Raw genomic sequence first — 24,371 nt, 5'->3', positions numbered from 1 at the left:
TCATAGAAAAAAAAGATACCTACAAAATTACAAAAAAGAACTATTTTGTTTCATAAGCACATCGAATGGTACAGCACAGTAGAACTTTGTGGCAAAGTTTTATTGTTGGAAGCTGTTGCTGTGTTGGCAAAACTCGGGCCATCAGATGAGCGAGGCCAGATGCGACGTCTCCCTTCACAGTTGAGACACTTGAGATAATAGTTAGTTAGACATTCCCGCCGAAAGCTTTCACTCCAAACCAATCTCAAAGATTCAGGGTCTCTTGTTGAAGTCACTCTATTGTGATGGTGTGTATGTGACCCGAAGTCACTTTGATGGTGTGTGTGACCCGAAGTCACTCATTGTGATGGCGTGTGTGACCCAAAGTCACTCTATTGTGATGTTGTGTGTGACCCGAAGTCACTCATTGTGATGGCGTGTATGACCCGAAGTCACTCATTGTGATGGTGTGTGTGACCCGAAGTCACTCATTGTGATGGCGTGTGTGACCCAAAGTCACTCTATTGTGATGTTGTGTGTGACCCGAAGTCACTCATTGTGATGGCGTGTGTGACCCGAAGTCACTCATTGTGATGGTGTGTGTGAATTAACCCGCGGTTTAAAGTGTCAGTTGGGCGTCTCGGCCTTACGTCAGCTTAGGTCGTAGACTATAGCCATGTTGGAGAGAGAGAGAGAGAGAGAGAGAGAGAGAGAGAGAGAGAGAGAGAGAGAGAGAGAGAGAGAGAAGAGAGAGAGAGACCATTGAAATGGTCCGAATCACCGGCGACACACACACACGCACACACACACACACACACAAGAGATGGTCCGTGCCACTTGTACTACACATGATCTGTGGCCACCAGTACATGATAATCTGTGCTGCCACCAGTTCAACACGCCGCGCAGTAATGGTTCATACAACCACTCCAAGTGGTTTAACGGTTAGCGTTCCCGACCGTGACGCATTCGCGGGCCGCCCAGGGTCGAGCGCATAGGTTCGACTCCTGGTCGGGGCAATCGGTCCACAGTCAATTTAGCTGTTCATCCACCCCACTTAGGGGTTGGTCGATGAAATGGGTACCTGGCACAGGCTAGGATATATATATATATATATATATATATATATATATATATATATATATATATATATATATATATATATATATATATATATATATATATATAGAGAGAGAGAGAGAGAGAGAGAGAGAGAGAGAGAGAGAGAGAACGTTAATGGGATGGTTTTGACTAGGGCAACAGTGGGTAGAACCAGCCTTAGACGATGGTTCGTATGGCCAATACCTCCACTGCCTGATGGTCTGTAGCGCCAGGTGAACAACGTAGTTCATACCACTAGTACAACACTAATGGTTCATACTACCTGCGCCATACGGTGATGGTTCATGCCAGTAGAACCACACTTTTTATATAATGGTTCACGCCGCCTCCACCACAGTAAGAACCGGTAGCAGCACCACCATCCCCTAAGATGATGGTTCGCGCCACCTCTACCGCAATTTGCCTCAGGGATAGAAAGCAGTGGTTCACCGGTTCTGATTTGAGTCAGTGGTTCATTGGTTCAACCAGAGAGCTTCAGTTACGTCGTGCCACCTCGACCACGATTTGCCTCTTACTGGCAGGGATAGAAAGCAGTGGTTCACCGGTTCTGATTGAAGTCATTGGTTCATTGGTTCAACCAGAGAGCTTCAGTTACGTCGTGCCACCTCTACCACGATTTGCCTCGTGCTGGCAGGGATAGAAAGCAGTGGTTCACCGGTTCTGATTTGAGTCATTGGTTCATTGGTTCAACCAGAGAGCTTCAGTTACGTCGTGCCACCTCTACCACGATTTGCCTCTTACTGGCAGGGATAGAAAGCAGTGGTTCACCGGTTCTGATTTGAGTCAGTGGTTCATTGGTTCAACCAGAGAGCTTCAGTTACGTCGTGCCACCTCGACCACGATTTGCCTCTTACTGGCAGGGATAGAAAGCAGTGGTTCACCGGTTCTGATTGAAGTCATTGGTTCATTGGTTCAACCAGAGAGCTTCAGTTACGTAAGGGTGAGGAGTTTTGCCTAGCGGTTGGTAACACTGCGCGCTTCGGCCGAGGCGGGTTGGCGCTCAAATGTTTTTTATATATACATATTTTTTTTTTTTTTTTTTGCATAACTCTGGAGGTCCAGCCAATGTGGAGCCTGGAGGCGCAGGGACAGTTAGTGGCGTCTGGATCATGTGATCACCACGTGTGTGTGTGTGTGTGTGTGTGTGTTACGAGGAGAGAGTTTTATTACACGTGTGTATCGTGTCTCTCTTTACTCGTATGTTGACACACACACACACACACACACACACACACACACACACACACACTAGCCTAAGCCATGTATGTAATCAACGAAGAACGGTTTATTGGGTCAAGACAGCCATTCTTCTTGTGTTATAGATATTACAGAACTGGGAGGACATGATAGTAACTAATTAACTAATCATGAGAGAGTTTGTGTGTGTGTGTGTGTGTGTGTGTTTGTGGCATGATTTTACACGAGACCCACTTGAAAAAAGAAAACGTAGTGTACATGTAGCTCATAGAAAGTGAGTTTTGATAGTGTACACGTAGCTCATAGAAAATGAGTTTTGATAGTGTACATGTAGCTCATAGAAAATGAGTTTTGATAGTGTACATGTAGCTCATAGAAAATGGGTTTTGATAGTGTACATGTAGCTCATAGAAAATGAGTTTTGATAGTGTACATGTAGCTCATAGAAAATGAGTTTTGATAGTGTACATGTAGCTCATAGAAAATGAGTTTTGATAGTGTACATGTAGCTCATAGAAAATGGGTTTTGATAGTTTACATGTAGCTCATAGAAAATGAGTTTTGGGTTGCCTGACCTTGAAAACCATAAACCTCTTAAAATAACTTCGTCTCCCTTGAGTGTGAAGGTTAGACCCTGTGGATATGATGGTCTTAGCCATAGACCTGGCCTTTATAGGCCGGGGACATCATACACCAAGGGCGCCGTCTCCTCCTCTTTGCGTTCAAGGGTAGTTCCGTGGCGTTCAAGGGGTCGTTCCCTGGCGTTCGAGGGTCGTTCCCTGGCGTTCAAGGGGTCGTGCCGTTGTCGTGCGGTGCCGGCGGCAAGGTTTAAGTTCTCCCTTGGCGATGCTTGGTCGTGGAGGAGGGTCGTAGTGAAAGCCTGGGCCTTGGGAGGGTAGACCCGTGTTGCTTGCCTGTTGTCCTGCCTCTTGGCGACGTGTGGGCGGGTCGTGACACTCTCTCTCTCTCTCTCTCTCTCTCTCTCTCTCTCTCTCTCTCTCTCTCTCTCTCTCTCTCTCTCTCCCCTTAACACTCCGGCTCCAAACATCTTTCGCTGAGTGTTATTGCCACCGACGTGTGTCGTCGCTGCCGCCCTCTGGCCGGATTTTCTCTCGTATTACTGGGACATTTGGTGGTTTTGGGGGGAGGGAAGCCAGCCAAGCCCCACACGTGCTCCCGTTGGTGTCCTATGGTCGTGACTGACGGCGCGGTGGTCGTTTGCGTCGGAGGGACCCACGGGCACTGTGGAACTCCCCTGTTGCACGACGTTACGATCCTAGAGCACGACGGAGCGACCTTGTACCATAACGGAACGACCCCGTGGCGTGTTAGCCCACTCCATGACCGACTTTTTAAGTACCAGGTCAAAGGTCAGGCTGTCATGCCCAAGGTGTGGCACGGTCGTGCTCAGAGGTCATGCCGTCGTGTTCAACGGTCGTACCGTCGTCGTGCTGGAGAGGTTAGGCTCCCGCCATTATCACAACTTTTTACGTGCAAGAATTCGGTATTATTTCGGCATCACTTAAGTGTAAAGTGTTTCCAATGAAATTGGGATAATTTATATCAGATCAGATTGACATTTAGAAATATGTTTTTCGAGAAAAAAGATAATTGTAACATTTCACGACAGCGAAGATATCGGGTTTATTATATATATATATATATATATATATATATATATATATATATATATATATATATATATATATATATATGTGTGTGTGTGTGTGTGTGTGTGTGTGTGTGTGTGTGTGTGTTTACCAAATGGCGTCCTAGCTTCGTCTCTTCGATGTATATCAACTGATTTATATTTCTCTCTTGTGTCTCCCCTGATGATGTGATTATTACACGAAAGTGCACGTGGGAACTTATCGCGTTTCATTTTCCCCGTGGACTCGTAGGAATATATATATATATATATATATATATATATATATATATATATATATATATATATATATATATATATACACCCATTTTGTCCCACCTCCACACTGATGATCTTGCTGTCTTGCCCTCTTATCCCTTTGACTTCACCTCATCGCTCGCTCGCTTCTGCAGTCCCGGAGAGACTTGCCCCAGCCTCGCCGTCAGTAGCCACGGCTGCTTCCTTCCGCGGGCCGCACCACCTCCCTCAAGCCTCGCCATGTAGAGCCACGGGTGGTAACGTCTTAATGAACGCTCGCTGGTGGTATTGGTGGCCCCATCAGCGGGTAATTGTGCGTTTAGCTGGATGTATATACACTTCGTTGCTGGGTGTGACATACCCCGGGTGTTTAGCGTAGCTGCCTTGGCGCGCCTGATTGATTTGTTGCTACCCTCCTCCTGCTCCTCCTCCTTCTCCTCCGCCGCTGCGCTGCGTCAAGTGGGAATTCAGACGGTGTTTGTGATGACGTTTATGATTGATAGTTTAGAACGTAAATAGTGTCTGTCGAGAATAGATTGGCTGGTGTGGACTTCCTGCGTCGCCAGTTCGTTGACACTTATATCTCACTGGTCCATTGGTCTCGTTGTGGATAACGAAGGTAAACATGAATACGAGAAATATTTAGGGCCGGACGGTGTTACCACAGTGTCGCACTGGGTTATACAATACCATTTTGGTTGATCTGATAGGATGCAAGATTTTTCTCTGATGCCGTTCGGTTATGGACATATGTTTTGATAAGACAGATAGATAGATAGATAGATAGATAGATCAGAAAAACTACTAAGATAAAGGACGCCCGAGAATCGTGACCGCTTTCGTGTATTACCACACCTTCAGAGGACTGGTGACAGAGAGAGGCTACAGAGACAGGAGAGATTACGTACACAGAACCGGAGGAGACGTGGAATGGGGTCAAGTGACCTTGTAATTAGTGAGAGGCGAGGTTGGCACAAGGGTCTGCGTGACTATACCTGACCTTGACCTGACATACACGAAAGCGCCCAGGAGTCTAGTGTTTCCAATTTTTAGTGGTGTTTTTGTATGTGTGAAGTCACGTGTTTATATTTTTCATATATATATATATATATATATATATATATATATATATATATATATATATATATATATATATATATATATATATATGACTGCTTAGAGTAGGTATGTGCGAATGTGGCCATTTCTTTGTCTGTTCCTGGCGCTGCCTGCCTAACGCGGGCATTGCTGTATATGCATCAGAGAAAAAGGGAAATAACTCTTTGTCTTTTGACGATGATTTTGCGACTAGTGTCGTTAGCGTAATGGGCATAGGGAAGTGTAGGGGTGAATAGGGAAAAAGTTCTCCCTCTTTGCCAGCAATATGTACTTCCACATGTATGTAATTAACTACATATGCAGGTTTATGGATGCTTATTAACGTATACATATATGACCATTTACATTTACACACATGGTAAATTTTTTTCATATGTATATATTTGTTACTTGGGAAATTTCTTGGTGTTTGAATGATTCACGTAAAAAGTGAATTTACGTAGTTATCCTGTGCAGTGTAATGAGGGTGTGGGAGAGGGGGAGGGATCACTGTTAATGGGGGTGTTGAGGAGAGAGTGTGTAATTATGTGTGTCTTCTGTGTTCCAGCGTGCCCACGTTCCAGGCCCTCCAGGAGGAGACCCTCATCAAAATCGCCGACGTCTTGGAAGAGGTAAGTCAACCCCCTTTCCTTCCAGCAGTGCTTCCAGCAGCAGCTGGACGAGGGTTGTTTCCAGGATAGGTGACCGGTCGTGTGTAAGGAGCTTCTCGGCCCTACCGTGACGAGGTGGGCAGGTGTGTGTGTGTGTGTGTGTGTGTGTGTGTGTGTGTGTGTGTGTGTGTGTGTGTGGTGAAGAGGGAGAAAGAGAAGAGAAGTTCCTCAGGAGGAGGTGGTTGTCTCTGGGAACCCCACGAGTTGGCCACTCCTGGCCCCTTAGTATCCAGTGCTGGCCTCTGGATGGCCATTACTAGCCCCTGGGCGGCCACCACGAGCCCCTGGGTGGCCACCACTAGCCCCTGGGTGGCCACTACTAGCCCCTGGGCGGCCACTACTAGCCCCTGAGTGGCCACTACTAGCCCCTGGATGGCCACTACTAGCCCCATAGTAGCCAGAACTGGCCCCTGAGTGTAGACCATCTGCCGAGGTGGGGTCAGCTCGGTGGTCGGTCATGTTACCCAACTGCTGTCACTTGGACCTTGGCACTTGGGTGTAGCCCAGTGGTCGACCCCATATCTCCCGGTTTACCCAAACCTTTTTTTTTCCAGCTTTTCCTTCCATCGAATCAGGTTAATTCACTCTATAACCAGTAGATATTATGTGCGGTTCCGCCTCGTTGGTACTTTTTCCGCATATGGTAATCACAGTGTGTGTGTGTGTGTGTGTGTGTGTTGCTGCTGCTGAGCACATCAGCTGATTGTGTTTTCCCAGCGCTTGCAAGTGATGGATGTCTTGTTTGTGGAGGAGGGAAGAGGTGTTGGTGAGCATCAGGTTAACCTGATTTGTAAGCATTCCCTTTTTGCACTTCATTTCGATTTGACTGTGTGGTCATTTCCACTCTCATGGTTGTTTTGTTTGTTTGTTTTTTTCCATGCAGTCCAAACTGTTACGTCTGTGGCGAATTCGTGATAGCGTCGTTTACGAAGTCGTACAACGAATCTTAGAAGAGTTGGAACTTGTAACACTTCCGATTTTTAAGACCTTTTATCTGTGCAGTACTATTGTGATTGGGCACGTAGGGTGGAGTGGGTGGTTCACTGCATCTGCTCCAGGAGGTTTGGGTGTTTGGGGGGGAGAGCGTTGCCCAGGTGAGAGAGAGAGAGAGAGAGAGAGAGAGAGAGAGAGAGAGAGAGAGAGAGAGAGAGAGAGAGAGAGGGTCAGTAATACACCAGGTATTGGTGTCCTTCAAGCGCTCACCAGCCACCCCTCACCCCACCCCACCAACCCACTCTCACTCCACGTTCACCTTCACTCTCACCTCCTCTCTCGTCTCTCCAGCTCACCCACAGAACTTGCCGCCATCACGATCGGTTCCTCCCGCACATCCGCACTCCCCATCACACCCCTGTACACCCACACCTCCCCCTTTTGCCTCCCTTCCCTCACCTCCGCTTATATACTTTCCACTCCCCACGTACTTCGCTCCCCACGTCGCGTTTGACTTCACCCCTCCCCTCCATTGTCGCCAACAGGTTCGCTTCAGTGCTGCACTCTCCCTCGCCTTGGACTCTCACCCCAGATCTCACCGACACTCACTTTCACTCTCCTCCCACAGTAACCTCCAATCGTCCCCTCCATCATTTCACATCTCACCCAAAAGTTCTCTCTTGCACTTCTGTTGGCTCCCATTCCCCCCACCATTTTGTCTCTCTCTCTCTCTCTCTCTCTCTCTCTCTCTCTCTCTCTCTCTCTCTCTCTCTCTCTCTCTCTCTCTCTCTCTCTCTCTCTCTCTCTCATTTTAAGGTGGAGCGCCTCTTACATCTCCCAGTTCCCTCCTGTTCATTGTGTCTCAGTTTCCAGTCTGAGGCTGAGGTTCAGCTCATCACCCAAACTCTCTCCTACAGCCGACTAGATTGCCGGAGTTGTAAACCAGTCTTTCTACCTGTAGAGTCCGCCTTCATCATACCCTGTGTATTTAACCCTTGTAAACCGTATGGTAAAGGTGTCGTGGTGTGTTTACTGTAGGCGGCTCCAAGAACTCGCGGTAGTTACTGTAAGTGGCGCATACTACTTTGTGGTAATGATGAAGAGGATTATACTGCATGAATATGACCCTATATGAGTATGACCCTGTAGCCAAGACACGTCAGCCGCCGCCCCCTCCTCCTGTGCAAGGGTGAGGCAGGAAGACCCCAGTACGTCAACCTCCTGACCAAGGCAGGGTTTGGACGACCCAAGCCACGCAGGCTTAGCTAGCTGACCGAGGGTAAGGTGAGGACGCACCACGGGTGAACGATTCCTGGCGAAGGCTTGGGTGAGGACCAGCCATAGGTACTAGCCTCCTGACGAAGGCTAGGTTGGGGGACGACCCGCTCACTGCCACTAACCACAGTCACACGCGATAGACTCCCGTCAGATTTTATTTTTCGAGCACGCGGCAGGGACATACAGCACGCCATACTCATATTTCTGAGATATTTCAGTGTGTTCTCCACTTGATGTAGTGTGAGACAAGTTCCCTTCAGGGATGTTTCAACCCCCATCGAGCGCGACGGTACAACCCTTTGGTACTGGTGGCCTGGCCTTTGACCAGGCCGTGGGGAGTATGATGGTCTGGCCTTTGACCAGGCCGTGGGGGTTATGATAACATGGCCTTTGACTAGAATTTGGGGGGTTATGATGGCCTGGCCTTTGACTAGACCTTGGGGAGTATGATGGCCTGGCCTCTGACCTGACTCTTACAGATTAGGTCTAGAGAAGCCAGGCTTTCGTACCAGAGGGTCGTACTGTCGTGCTCAAGTGGCGTACCGTCGTGCACAGCGTTTTAAGGATACATCACAACACATCGATGGTACAGTTGAGGATTCTGTTACGGTATTGTATGCGCCCACACACACACCCACACACACGTACAGGAGACTGAACAGTATTGATTCCTCTGTTGATGACCTCCCTGTCATCCCCTTAGGCGTTGATGACACCAGAATTTGAAATGAGTGTCACAGTTGCCTGGGCTATACATTTGGCAAAGTTTTGTCGTATTTTTTTTGATGATTTTTTTTTTTTTTGAACGTTTAAAACCAGGAAACAGTTGGTTTGTCTAGTGAAGGTTACGTAGGTTAGTTAGTTGGGTCATTTTAGGGTTCTACTCCTCTCAACTACCATGGTCAAAGGTCAGAGATTAACTTGTAACTACCCCTCACTGTCCGAAAATTCCCCTAATACCTTCTTAAGGTATTCAGTATAACTCGTAAGACCCACGTACATTCTCGGTGTTTACATAGGCCCTTGGTCGAGGAGGGTTAAGATTTGAGTCACCAGTTACATCCTGTTGCTAAGGCATCAGGAACTGTCCTGGTCCATTTCAGAAGTACATATTTTATATATGAGAGAAAGTAGACGAGGGTTAGATATTCTCACAGTGATCACCAGTCCATCGACCCGTGTGACAGTAGACAAAGAATGAATTTGGCGTTAACTGTAAGTCTCCTGAGGGCGTCAGAGGAAGTACGGGACTGGCTGGGAACCATTCGCTAACTTCCCTCCCTCCCTCCTCCGCCCCCCTTTTTTTTTTTTTTTTGCCTTGAAAATTACTGTGACATTTCTAAAAACGCGGAGGCCTTCGTCACCTCCCAGCGGCGGGCGTGGAGGACTTTTGAATGGAGTGTTTTGGTTGTGATGAAGGCGGGAGAGGGGGCGCGTGGGTACTTGGTTCCGGGGTGGCGTGGGTAGAGTTGGTCTGGAAAGACGTGTGGTCCAGTCGGTCTCGAGGGCGTGGGTAGTTGGTCTGTAGGGGCTGCGAGATTATTAATAGGGGCGTGGGGTAAGTTGGTCTGCGGAGGCTAATTAGATATCTTGGGAAGGCGTGGGCAGAGGTGCTGTGTGGGAGGGCGACCCCAGGCAGAGCTCTTCGTCTCACCGTGGCTCCGTATGCCCGCCCGTTCCCGCCTCTCTTGAGAGCCTGGCCGCCCCTCATATACCACCGCTGACAGCCCAGCACCATCGTCGTCTGCATAGATGTCGCTGATCACCTCCCACGAACTCTCGCTCCTTCTCCTCCCTGAAGCTACCACCAACCCGACCACTACAATTGCAAAGCTGGAGATCCTACCATACCAGCTTACCTGTGGTAACAAATTGTCTCGATATCAGTGGATCTCACTCCATCTCCCCCACCCTCCAGACAGTGTTATTATTCATACGTGCCCCCGCAAGGTAGTGCACAAAGGACGGCCAACACTACCTCAAAGCGGCGTCGACACGACGGGTCTCGCCGACACCACAAGACCCCGCCAACGCAACTCACAGTCTCGCCAGCCTTGTAACTCAATCCATCGTGGTGGTGTTGCCAGACCTGCCTGTCCAGCAGAAATTGGCATTTCAGGGTTGTCATGCTGACGGTAATAAGAACATCCCAGCTTGTCGAGTGGTCAGAGCGCCATGTCATGCCAGCCTCACTGTTTACAAGGCGACCAGAGCAGCCACCCCTGCTGTCTGTATAGGGCGGGGAAGGACATTCAGACCTGGTGGTTAGGGCACGTGTGGGCGACCAGCCTTAGTTTTTACGGCATATCAGGGACTGAAGGCCCCCCTATGTCTCAGGACATAACAGGACTGCCAACCAACTATTCAAGGCACGTCAGGGGAGCCAGACCTATTGTTTAAGGCAGGTGGAGGCGGCCAGTCCCACTGTATAAGCTCAAATCAGGACTACCAGAGTTGCAGTGTGTGTGTGTGGGTGGGTGGGTGTGTGTTCGTGTTTGCCTGGCAGCATGAATATTTGTACATGCAAATATATATATATTTAAAGTCTTGGTAAGGAGAGAGGATTTTTTACGGGGCATCCATGTCCTACCCTCGTGGGATTGCTGGTGTGTTTAGGTAATAAAGTACATGTGTTGGGGGGAGCGAACCGAGCCACCCACCTACCCTCGCGTGTCACCAGGGGGGTCACAGAGAACCATCATGGGGCTGCTGTGTACAGCGAGGCCGCCTGCCGTGACGCCCCCCCCCCCCCTCGCGGCAACACCACACTTACTACTACTACAGTCCCTCTTAAAAAAAAAAAAGAAGGGGGCACGAAGGTACGTACGGTCCATGATTAACGGAAGCCAAGCCCGATCGTGAGGTCGAGCCCCCTGAGGTTGTGTAAACAAAACGTACTTTCTTGATATTTCCTGTATGTATATCACCTCACCCCTGAGGATAGCCCTCTTGGACTACAGTGCGATATGGACTCAAAGAAGGAAATGTACCAAGAGCAGTCAGTCATCCAAGAGCAGTCAGTCATCCAAGAGCAGTCAGTCATCCAAGAGCAGTCAGTCATCCAAGAGCAGTCATTCATCCAAGAGCAGTCAGTCATCCATCCACTCCCGGATATCCCTCGACGTGTTCAACTATCTCTAGAGTCGCTTGGCTGTAGTAATTTCCCAACCTGGATCTTGTTTTAATGGTGGGATAAATTATCTCCCAGATGCAGTACGTCGGGTTAATGGTAATACTAAAGTCGGGTCTTTCTGTTCTGTGTAACCATGACGTCTCATTGGCCATTTTCGTATATTCATCGTTCTAATAGTTTTTCGTTCCATAAATTTTGATTTGATGCGTTGCCAAAGCAGAGCGGCACTTGTTTATGCAAATCACGGACTATTAATCATATATTTAATGAAGGCTTTGACGTATGGCATATCGCGTTGAGATGACTTAGTAGATTTCTTCCACGAAAATATATGAAAAGCGAACGAGTTGCTTCATCACTGTTAATTGTTATGTAACTGAAGATGGTGATGAGTGTATTGAGATACGACATGAACACGAAGAAATGAATGAATATGAATATACATGAAGAAATGAATGGTAGAATATGATGCCTGGTGGTGGCGAAGGTGAAGACGACGAAGGCGAATGGGTGGTGGTTTGAAACAGTGCCCGGAGAATGAGGAAGGCGACCACGAAACTTAGCGACGGAACACGACACGGCCGCCCCGTTAAGCGTACTCTCCACAGACCTTGGCCAGGGTCGTCACACACACACACACACACACACACACACACACCCGCGCATACCTACCCCCCCCCAGTACCATCCCACCCACCCTTCTGTCCACGGTCAGATCATATCTGTCCACTTCTGTCCTAAAAACAACAGTAGCACTGCGTCTTCTGGTCGTGGTGCGTGCCCGTTTTCTGTTACCCTTTTTCTGTGGGTCCTTGTATGTATGGCGGAGGGGGACCCTAACAGATCTCTCATTCGTTCATGTGGACTCTTTTTCGGACGAGGGCGGGACACGTTCATACGGTACGAAAGGGACGAATTCGCATGTGGGTGGATGTACGTGCCTCATTCATTCTTCATGCTGGCTTTTACGGACCATTCAACTCATATGATCCCAAATATGTACATGTACATATCCTAGTTTTAATACATACTATTGTCCTATATCCTAGATTTGTACATATTTGGTTTGTACGTATTATTCTCGGTTTATACATGATCATCATTTTTTTCCATATTATGGCAGCGCCATTGGATGTCATAATCCTCAGTTCTGGCGAAATATGCTCCACCTTTAAGAATTATTTTTAAGGTTTCCCGCCAGCGAGGTGTTTAGAAATGATTGGACGCGCCCACTCCACAAGTCCAGAATTAGAAGGGAAGGTTTGTTATATTTATCGTAAACTTCATTAGCAGTTGTCATTATCAGATCTTATTTATACTCTGGGGATGATTTGTGCTTTATGTGTAGTATACTCGAGAGACGAAACGTTGCTCCAGTCAGAGGTTAAGATGTCTTGGGGCCCTAGTGTGTGAAGCACGCGTCGATATCGGGGTCAGACAACACCTGCTACACACACCTCCTCTCCTCCTTCCTCCTCCCCTTTGGTAAGGCGGGGGAGTGGAGGAGGAGAGGGTGTATGCTGCTATCATTACCACCGCCAGTTATGGTGTGTTATGCATATATTGCGTTTGTACCCCGGGCACGTCGTGCAGCTGGGGTGTGGGGGTTAGCCAGGACGACGTGGCAAGAATGACTGGAGTGGTTAGGGGTTACTTTTCCTCACATGGGAGGGTCGTACTTAACTGCTCTGTATCCCGTGTGTGTGTGTGTGACTCGCTCTTTATTGCTCCATCGGTTGGCTCTCGTCGCTCCCTGCCTTCCCTCCGGATGCATATGCTCTCTCTCCTCCCCTAGGGCCGAGTGTGATTGCTCTCCTGACTCTTTCTCTTGTTCATGTTTGAAGTGGTCTAGGACGCCCTTGCTCAGTCCCTGCTCTCGTGCCATGATCGTGTGGTCACTCTTGTGTACTCTGTTGGCTGTCCGCCGCTGGAGTGGCAGTCTCAACGCTGGCCACTTTGTAAGCTGGTGACAGTGTACTCTGGCCTCTCTGCGTGTATGCAGTGCCTCACGCTGGATGCTGGCCACTGTCTGTTACTCTTGGGTTGTCTGCGCTGGGGTCCATTCTCCACACCGTTGTATTGGAGTGTCGGGACATATTCCTTCAGGCCCTCATTCACCTCCCTCCCTCCCTCCTTCCGTAGATGCTCCAGCCAAGTTTTTATGATCGTGTTGGACAGGTTATCCGATGAAAAAAGGAACTCATAAGTATTCTGACTGAATCGCGTGGTTGATCAAGTGAATCGCGTGGTTGATCAATGAATCACGTGACTGATCAACTGAATCACATGGTTGATCAACTGAATCGCGTGGTTGATCAGTGTATCACGGGACTGATCAACTGAATCACATGGTTGATCAAGTGAATCGCGTGGTTGATCAACTGAATCACATGGTTGATCAACTGAATCGCGTGGTTGATCAGTGAATCACGGGACTGATCAACTGAATCACATGGTTGATCAAGTGAATCGCGTGGTTGATCAACTGAATCACATGGTTGGTCAGGTGAATCACATGGTTGATCAAGTGAATCACGTGATTGATCAACTGAATCACATGGTTGATCAACTGAATCACATGGTTGGTCAGGTGAATCACATGGTTGATCAAGTGAATCGCGTGGTTGATCAACTGAATCACATGGTTGGTCAGGTGAATCACATGGTTGATCAAGTGAATCACGTGATTGATCAACTGAATCACATGGTTGATCAACTGAATCACATGGTTGGTCAGGTGAATCACATGGTTGATCAAGTGAATCACATGGTTGATCAACTGAATCACATGGTTGGTCAGGTGAATCACATGGTTGATCAAGTGAATCACGTGATTGATCAACTGAATCACATGGTTGATCAACTGAATCACATGGTTGGTCAAGTGAGTCACGTGGTTGATCAAGTGAATCACGTGGTTGATGGCAAGTAAATCACTTGGTCGATCAAAAAAAAATTCCGAGGTTGATGATATCATCCATTGATCAAGATGTATTGATATTGTGTAGAGATACGCGAGTCACTGGGAGGTACGGTGATGAAAGTCGTTCATTAATTCTTGAATAACACAATTTCATTGTTCATTGTGTGTTCTCGTGTTCTTATCATTATTCTCGTATCTTTTCATCTTTTTTTTCATATGCGAGAATGACGTAACGTTTAACAGAAACGTTTCGTTGTGAGATAAAACGTCAAGTCTCTGATGAGGTTAAGTTTGGGAAAGTTATTCGCTCGATTCCAGGCCACTCCATCTGACCCAGCTGACAACAAGATGCGCATCGCCCACCAGTTACATCTATAAACCCTATTGGAATGACTTGTCTTTGAGGGAGTGGGGGTGTGCCGCCAGCCCCTCCCACACCAAGCACCTCCAGGTGAGCGATGGGGGGTGGTCAGCCGGGGAAGCCGACGTAGTAGGTTGGGGCTTTGGAATACCAGTCGGAGGAAGCTTTGCATATCATTATTTTTTTTGTGTTTTTTTGTTCATATTGCTCTGGCGGAAATATAAAAGCAAACCAGTTTGTGTAATGTTTCGTTCGTCTGCCTCTGTGGGCGGACTTCCTGCGTCCATAATGGACTGGCAGCCGGGTTATCTATCTGCCAAGTAAATCTCTCGAGCGGAATGAAAGATCTCGATCGCGTGTTGTGGGAGGGGTATAGTCTGGCCTGAAAAAGCGGGAGGGGGGTGGATGCGTCTGTCACTCGAGGAGAGAGAGAGAGAGAGAGAGAGAGAGAGAGAGAGAGAGAGAGAGAGAGAGAGAGAGGTGGTGGCGCCCGGAGACCTGGTAGAGATTGAGGGCGAGAGTGGGCTTGTACCCAGGGGAATGTGTGGGATTTCTTTTAAAATTCAATTTCACGGATGAAATAAGAAATCAGATACACAGGCATTATATATATATATATATATATATATATATCTATATATATATATATATATATATATATATATATATATACTGAAAAAAATACGTGGAAAAGGAAACACGAGATCCCGAGCGCTTTCGTCTATTAACACATCTTCAGAGGACAGTTACAGACTCCTCTGATGATGTGTTAATGATGTGTTTATATGTATATATATATAAACCCGTTCTGAGCTTCAAGGATGAACACCAGGTATGAACCACACCTCTTTCCGTTTTCTACATTTTTTGGGTCCTTATTCATACTGTAAATTCGGCTGAAGATGGAGTGTACCTGTGTGCCCGAAACGCATCAAATGCTGTACATTATATAAAAAAAAAAGAATGATAACAAGGTATTTAAGTCACAGTTAATCAAATGAAGGAAGAGGTTTAAGTGTGAAAAATTGGAATAAAAAAAGATTGGTGAAAGTTGAATATACTTTGGTTCATAAAAAAACAGGGCATTAGATTAACATTTCCTGCCCCTGCCTACACTGTAGACGAATGTGGTATATATATATATATATATATATATATATATATATATATATATATATATATATATATATATATATATATATATATATAACGTAAAGATACATATACATACACTGACGTATATAGACACATGTACAATGTCATACTTGCATGCCTCCATCCATTCTCGGCGCCACCACGCCCCACAGGAAACAAGCATCGCCACCCCAGCGTCAGCGAGGGGGCGCCAGGGAAACAGACAAAAAAATGTTACATTTATGTACACAGTCTGTCTATCTATCTATCTATCTATCTATCTATCTAGTGTGACCTTGGCGTGTGGTAGCGGGCGACGACGGGTCAGGGTAGACGACATTTTTGCCAGTGCTCCTGAAGGGCGCGGTGGCTGTCACTCCTGTGGCCACCTATTTGACCTTATGAACGAGTGGTTTGACTGAGTGGTCCACCGGGGTGACTGGCGAGCGAATGAGGCGGTCGGTCGGTGTCCAAGAATTCATTCGCCAAGCTGTTAGTGTGTGTGACTTCCCGTTTTCTCTGTACGGTCGCCTCCTTTCCCATTCTCCCTTCGTCCCTTCCCTCCAAACAAAAAAACTGGTTGAGTAGCTGGGTAGTTTAAGGAGGAACCAGCTGGCTAGCGGGTTGGTTTGATAGCTAGGGGTTATTTAGCTGATTGGGTGACTTATAGCTGGCTAAGCTAATAGACTGACCTGGCTAAGATGTCTAATTATTGGTTAGCTAATTAATTGGCGTAACTGCTGCCTGGTTTAGTGATTGGCTGTCTTATCGGTTGATTGGCTGGCTTGATAGCTGGGACACCAGTTGATTGGCTGACTTATTAGCTGGCTAGTTAGTTGATTGGCCGGCTCGATAGCTAGTTAGCTGGCCAGGTTGATTGGCTGGCTCGCGGACGGGGAAGTATGCATGGAAGCGGGAGGCCCACCCTCAGACATGCACTTTGAATTCAGTCATTTGGATTGGCATGAAGTATACACAGCGAGGGTTAACGGAGGATGTATACGTGTGTGTGTGTGTGTGTGTGTCTGGTCCTATGTCATATTCATGGTGTATCGGTAGTTTTCGTCATGCATTATCCGTGATGTATTGGTAGTTTTCGTCATGCATTACCTGTGGTGTATCGGTAGTTTTCGTCATGCATTACCCGTGGTGTATCGGTAGTTTTCGTCATGCATTATCCGTGATGTATCGGTAGTTTTCGTCATGCATTACCCGTGGTGTATCGGTAGTTTTCGTCATACATTACCTGTGGTGTATCGGTAGTTTTCGTCATACATTACCCGTGATGTATCGGTAGTTTTCGTCATGCATTACCCGTGGTGTATCGGTAGTTTTCGTCATGCATTACCCGTGGTGTATCGGTAGTTTTCGTCATGCATTACCCGTGGTGTATCGGTAGTTTTCGTCATGCATTATCTGTAGTGTATCGGTAGTTTCCGTCATACATTACCCGTGGTGTATCGGTAGTTTCTGTCGTACGTTGCCCCTGACGTATCGATATTCAGAACGAATACTAGACGAATACTCAAAGACGTATCACGAATATCTCTCTTAAAGACTAGACAAATATCGCTTCTAATACGTATCTTAAGAAAGACTAGACGAATATTCAAAGACGTATCTTAGAAAAAATTAAACGAATATCGCTTCTAATACGTATCTTAAGAAAGACGACGAATATTCAAAGACGTATATCAGAAAAAATTAGACGAATATCGCTTCTAATATGTATCTTAAGAAAGACTAGACGAATATTCAAAGACGTATCTTAGAAAAAAATTAGACGAATATCGCTTCTAATACGTATCTTAAGAAAGACTTGACGAATATTCAAAGACGTATATCAGAAAAAATTAGACGAATATCGCTTCTAATATGTATCTTAAGAAAGACTAGACGAATATTCAAAGACGTATCTTAGAAAAAAATTAGACGAATATCGCTTCTAATACGTATCTTAAGAAAGACTAGACGAATACTCAAAGACGTATATCAGAAAAAATTAGACGAATATCGCTTCTAATACGTATCTTAAGAAAGACTAGACGAATACTCAAAGACGTATATCAGAAAAAATTAGACGAATATCGCTTCTAATACTTATCTTAAGAAAGACTACACGAATACTCAAAGACGTATCTTAGAATAGATTAGAAAATATCAATTCCATTGCGCATGTAAGCAAGAGTAGACTAAGTATTTCTAAGACGTATCTAAGTAAGACATGACGATCATCTCTTGTAATATATATTTTCTTTCCTTTCTTTCAAACTATTCGCCATTTCCCGCGTTAGCAAGGTAGCGTTAAGAACAGTGGACTAGGCCTCTGAGGGAATATCCTCACCTGGCCCCCTTCTCTGTTCCTTCTTTTGGAAAATTAAAAAAAAAAAAAAAAAAAAACGAGAGGGGAGGATTTCCAGCCACCCGCTCCCTCCCCTTTTAGTCGCCTTCTACGACACGCAGGGAATACGTGGGAAGTATTCATCCCCAGGGATAATATATATATATATATATATATATATATATATATATATATATATATATATATATGTTATATATATATATATATATATATATATATATATATATATATATATATATATATATATATATATGTTAATATATATATATATGTATATATATATATATATATATATATATATATATATATATATATATATATATATATATATATATATATATATCTAAAAGAAAAGACAAAAAAAACAAGTATTTTGCTATAGGTATAGGAAAATCAATTGAACATTTATGTGTTCAAACTCGGCCTGGAGAACACGTAGTGGTGTAGAACACATCGGCTGGGTGTAGTAGGGTAGGCTTTAGCGGGCAGCTTTCTCTACCACTCAGAACGGTGTAGTGTGTGTATTCCTGCGATTTAAATTTCTTTTTTCTCCAGTGGATTACTTTCATGGAGGTTTGATTTCGATAATGTATTCCGCTCGTAGTGAAGGTTAATTTATTCCACTGAGGAGCAGAGTGGTCTACTTTCACCCATTATTTACTGGCGAGTTTTTGGTCCCTTGGAATGCTCTCTGGTGTACTCCACAGTAGGGTAGACTCATTTAGTTTACTCCACAGTGGGGTAGACTTGTGTAGTTTACTCCACAGTGGGGTAGACTTGTGTAGTTTACTCCACAGTGGGGTAGACTCGTTTAGTTTACTCCACAGTGGGGTAGACTTGTGTAGTTTACTCCACAGTGGGGTAGACTCGTTTAGTTTACTCCACAGTGGGGTAGACTCGTTTAGATTACTCCACAGTGGGGTAGACTCGTTTAGTTTACTCCACAGTGGGGTAGACTCGTTTAGTTTACTCCACAGTGGGGTAGACTCGTTTAGTTTACTCCACAGTGGGGTAGACTCGTTTAGTTTACTCCACAGTGGGGTAGACTCGTTTAGTTTACTCCACAGTGGGGTAGACTCGTTTAGATTACTCCACAGTACTCCACAGTGGGATAGACTCGTTTAGACTACTCCACAGTACTCCACAGTGGGATAGACTCGTTTAGATTACTCCACAGTGTGGTAGACTCGTTTAGTTTACCCCACAGTGGAGTAGACTCGTTTAGTTTACTCGGAAGTCGGTAGACTAATTGACTTGACTCCACATTAAGGAAGGTTGGCGCAGTTTACTCCACAATGGGCCAGACTAATCTGATTTGATTATTCCTCAGTGGGTAGTCTAGTGTAGTTTGTCCCACCTACTGTACTGTTTAACTTATTCCACACCTGATATATATATATATATATATATATATATATATATATATATATATATATATATATATATATATATATAATTCTTCCACTGAATCAATTGGTGTAAGTAGTATTCCCACTTCTTTTGTGTCGCTTGACTTTTGACGGGAAGCGTCAGAAAGTGTTTACTTCCATCGTTATCAAAGTGTTGAGTGTCCATACTTCTAAGTAATGGAGTGTACACCGGCACCATGCAAAAGATATGATGGTGAGATTTATAGCCTTTTTTCCCCGTGTTGATATTATTGTAGGATCCTCGTAATGATCAGCATAATTAGCGATGCCTCAATTAGCGAGCATAAGCGTGTGTGTGTGTGTGTGGCGCGGGTGACTGACGAGCTGTGTCGTATTCGTGATCGTTAAAAAGAAGTACCTCCCTTTTCCCCCTCGTTCGGCTGACAGCTTATCTTTGATCAGTGTTATCTCTCCGTTCTCTCTCTCTCTCTCTCTCTCTCTCTCTCTCTCTCTCTCTCTCTCTCTCTCTCTCTCTCTCTCTCTCTCATATACTATGCCAGGTCACGGCTCCCCATCCTCAGCGCGTCAAGAGAACATCCAGTACCGACCGACCGTCAGCGGGTGCCATCGATTTTTTGCCTCGGGTCTTTCTGGTGTGTGTGTGTGTGTGTGTGTGAAGGAGGGGAAGGGGCAGTCTTCGTCTGCGTTCTGTGGCGTCGTATTGGGCCGCCTTAAAGAAAAAAAAAAAAATAATTGAGGGTGGGTGTTGGTGATTGGGTTGGGGAAAATGGACGTGGTGAGACGAAGGTTACGTGATCACAATCCCATTGGTTTCCTCTCATTACCTGAGCTCCCCGTAAAGATCCTCATGGTCTCTGGGGGGTCTTCCCGCTCCCTGTGGGTGCTGTTTTCCTCCTCCTCCTCTTCCCCTCCCTCCCTCCATCCCTCCCCGTGTGTGAAGTCATGCTCCGTTGACTTCACTTTTGGGGGTGTGCGTGTTAAGGCCGGCGCCTCTCCCGCTCGAGTCCTACCGTCTGCTTCGCGACCCCGAAGCACTCTCGATTCATTAAAATCTGTACAAGTTGAAAATCTGAGCCAAATATTATCCAAGGCTATAGCCTTGGATTTTTCTTGATTTTTTTGAAAAATTAGATTTTCCTCAAAATTTCTGCATTAATGCTTTTACCTCTGCTGAATAAGAATCTGTGGTCAAAACCTTAAAATTCATGTAATTAGTCGAGAATTTCGCGTATTATTATAATTATAATTAAGGTTAAGTATGTAATTAAGCGCTTAATTTTACGAAATGCAGTCTTTTGACTTGATATCCTTAATCACCATATAGAATTATACTTATACCTAGATTTTCATTAAAATCTATATATGTTGAAAATCTGAAATTCATCTAATTAGTCGAGTAATTAGTATATTAATAAAGTTATAATTAATATTAAGTATGTAATTAAGCCTTTGACTTTACGAAATTCAGTCTTTTTACTCGATATCCTTAATCACCATATAGAATTGCACTTACACCCACATTTTCATTAAAATCTGAACAAGTTGAAAATCTGAGCCAAATATTATCCAAGCCTTGGATTTTTCTTGATTTTTTTTTTTTGAAAAAATAGATTTTCCTCAAAATTTCAATACAGATGCTTTTAACTCTTCTAAATAAGAATCTGTGGTCAAAACCTTTAAAATTCCTCTAATTAGTCGATTAATTAGTATTTTAATAATTATAATTAATATTAAGTATGTAATTAAGCGCTTAACTTTACGAAATTCAGTCTTTTTACTCGATATCCTTAATCATCATATAGAATTGCACTTACACCCAGATTTTCATTCAAATCTGAACAAGTTGAAAATCTGAGCCAAATATTATCCAAATATTGGATTTTTCTTGATTTTTTTGAAAAAATAGATTTTCCTTAAAATTTCACTATAGATGCTTTTACCTCTGCTGAATAAGAATCTGTGGTCAAAACCTTAAAATTCCTGTAATTAGTCGAGTAATTAGTGTATTAATATAATTATAATTAATATTAAGTATGTAATTAAGCGCTTAATTTACGAAATGCAGTCTTTTGACTTGATATCCTTAATCACCATATAGAATTATACTTACACCTAGATTTTCATTAAAATATGTACATGTTGAAAATCTGAGCCAAATATTTTTCTTGATTTTTTTGAAAAAAATAGATTTTCCTCAAAATTTCAATACAGATGCTTTTAACTCTTCTAAATAAGAATCTGTTGTGCAAACCTTAAAATTCCTCTAATTAGTCGAGTAATTAGTATATTAATATAATTATAATTAATATTAAGTATGTAATTAAGCGCTTAACTTTACGAAATTCAGTCTTTTTACTCGATATCCTTAATCACCATATAGAATTGCACTTACACCCAGATTGTCATTCAAATCTGAACAAGTTGAAAATCTGAGCCAAATATTATCCTAGGCTATAGCCTTGGATTTTTCTTGATTTTTTTGAAAAAATAGATTTTCCTTAAAATTTCACTATAGATGCTTTTACCTCTGCTGAATAAGAATCTGTGGTCAAAACCTTAAAATTCCTGTAATTAGTCGAGTAATTAGTGTATTAATATAATTATAATTAATATTAAGTATGTAATTAAGCGCTTAATTTTACGAAATGCAGTCTTTTGACTTGATATCCTTAATCACCATATAGAATTATACTTATACCTAGATTTTCATTAAAATATGTACATGTTGAAAATCTGAGCCAAATATTTTTCTTGATTTTTTTGAAAAAAATAGATTTTCCTCAAAATTTCAATACAGATGCTTTTAACTCTTCTAAATAAGAATCTGTTGTGAAAACCTTAAAATTCCTCTAATTAGTCGAGTAATTAGTATATTAATATAATTATAATTAATATTAAGTATGTAATTAAGCGCTTAACTTTACGAAATTCAGTCTTTTTACTCGATATCCTTAATCACCATATAGAATTGCACTTACACCCAGATTTTCATTCAAATCTGAACAAGTTGAAAATCTGAGCCAAATATTATCCTAGGCTATAGCCTTGGATTTTTCTTGATTTTTTTGAAAAAATAGATTTTCCTTAAAATTTCACTATAGATGCTTTTACCTCTGCTGAATAAGAATCTGTGGTCAAAACCTTAAAATTCCTGTAATTAGTCGAGTAATTAGTGTATTAATATAATTATAATTAATATTAAGTATGTAATTAAGCGCTTAATTTTACGAAATGCAGTCTTTTGACTTGATATCCTTAATCACCATATAGAATTATACTTATACCTAGATTTTCATTAAAATCTGTACATGTTGAAAATCTGAGCCAAATATTTTTCTTGATTTTTTTGAAAAAAATAGATTTTCCTCAAAATTTCAATACAGATGCTTTTAACTCTTCTAAATAAGAATCTGTTGTGAAAACCTTAAAATTCCTCTAATTAGTCGAGTAATTAGTATATTAATATAATTATAATTAATATTAAGTATGTAATTAAGCGCTTAACTTTACGAAATTCAGTCTTTTTACTCGATATCCTTAATCACCATATAGAATTGCACTTACACCCAGATTTTCATTCAAATCTGAACAAGTTGAAAATCTGAGCCAAATATTATCCTAGGCTATAGCCTTGGATTTTTCTTGATTTTTTTGAAAAAATAGATTTTCCTTAAAATTTCACTATAGATGCTTTTACCTCTGCTGAATAAGAATCTGTGGTCAAAACCTTAAAATTCCTGTAATTAGTCGAGTAATTAGTGTATTAATATAATTATAATTAATATTAAGTATGTAATTAAGCGCTTAATTTTACGAAATGCAGTCTTTTGACTTGATATCCTTAATCACCATATAGAATTATACTTATACCTAGATTTTCATTAAAATATGTACATGTTGAAAATCTGAGCCAAATATTTTTCTTGATTTTTTTGAAAAAAATAGATTTTCCTAAAATTTCAATACAGATGCTTTTACCTCTTCTGAATAAGAATCTGTGATCAAAACCTTAAAATTCCTGTAATTAGTCGAGTAATTAGTGTATTAATATAATTATAATTAATATTTATGTAATTAAGCGCTTAATTTTACGAAATGCAGTCTTTTGACTTGATATCCTTAATCACCATATAGAATTATACTTATACCTAGATTTTCATTAAAATATGTACATGTTGAAAATCTGAGCCAAATATTTTTCTTGATTTTTTTGAAAAAATAGATTTTCCTCAAAATTTCAAAACAGATGCTTTTAACTCTTCTAAATAAGAATCTGTGGTCAAAACCTTAAAATTCCTCTAATTAGTCGAGTAATTAGTATATTCCTCTAATTAGTCGAGTAATTAGTATATTAATATAATTATAATTAATATTAAGTATGTAATTAAGCGCTTAACTTTACGAAATTCAGTCTTTTTACTCGATATCCTTAATCACCATATAGAATTGCACTTACACCCAGATTTTCATTCAAATCTGAACAAGTTGAAAATCTGAGCCAAATATTATCCTAGGCTATAGCCTTGGATTTTTCTTGATTTTTTTGAAAAAATAGATTTTCCTTAAAATTTCACTATAGATGCTTTTACCTCTGCTGAATAAGAATCTGTGGTCAAAACCTTAAAATTCCTGTAATTAGTCGAGTAATTAGTGTATTAATATAATTATAATTAATATTAAGTATGTAATTAAGCGCTTAATTTTACGAAATGCAGTCTTTTGACTTGATATCCTTAATCACCATATAGAATTATACTTATACCTAGATTTTCATTAAAATATGTACATGTTGAAAATCTGAGCCAAATATTTTTCTTGATTTTTTTGAAAAAAATAGATTTTCCTCAAAATTTCAATACAGATGCTTTTAACTCTTCTAAATA

General features: G+C 42.8%; 1 protein-coding gene across 2 annotated transcripts in view; it reads left to right on the top strand.

Moving 5' to 3' along the window:
• The window catches only part of for (cGMP-dependent protein kinase for), a 123,994-nt gene that overhangs the window by 51,838 nt on the left and 47,785 nt on the right, over positions 1-24,371 (top strand). For both annotated transcript variants that reach the window (XM_071661314.1, XM_071661304.1), the window contains exon 4: positions 5,871-5,934. In XM_071661314.1, the coding sequence (XP_071517415.1) occupies positions 5,871-5,934 (64 nt within the window). The remainder of the gene's footprint in view (positions 1-5,870; positions 5,935-24,371) is intronic.

Source organism: Panulirus ornatus, chromosome 5 (genome assembly GCF_036320965.1).
Source record: "Panulirus ornatus isolate Po-2019 chromosome 5, ASM3632096v1, whole genome shotgun sequence".
NCBI lineage: Eukaryota > Metazoa > Arthropoda > Malacostraca > Decapoda > Palinuridae > Panulirus > Panulirus ornatus.
The sequence above is the reverse complement of the archived record's forward strand: the minus strand, read 5'-3'. Positions and strand labels throughout refer to the sequence as shown.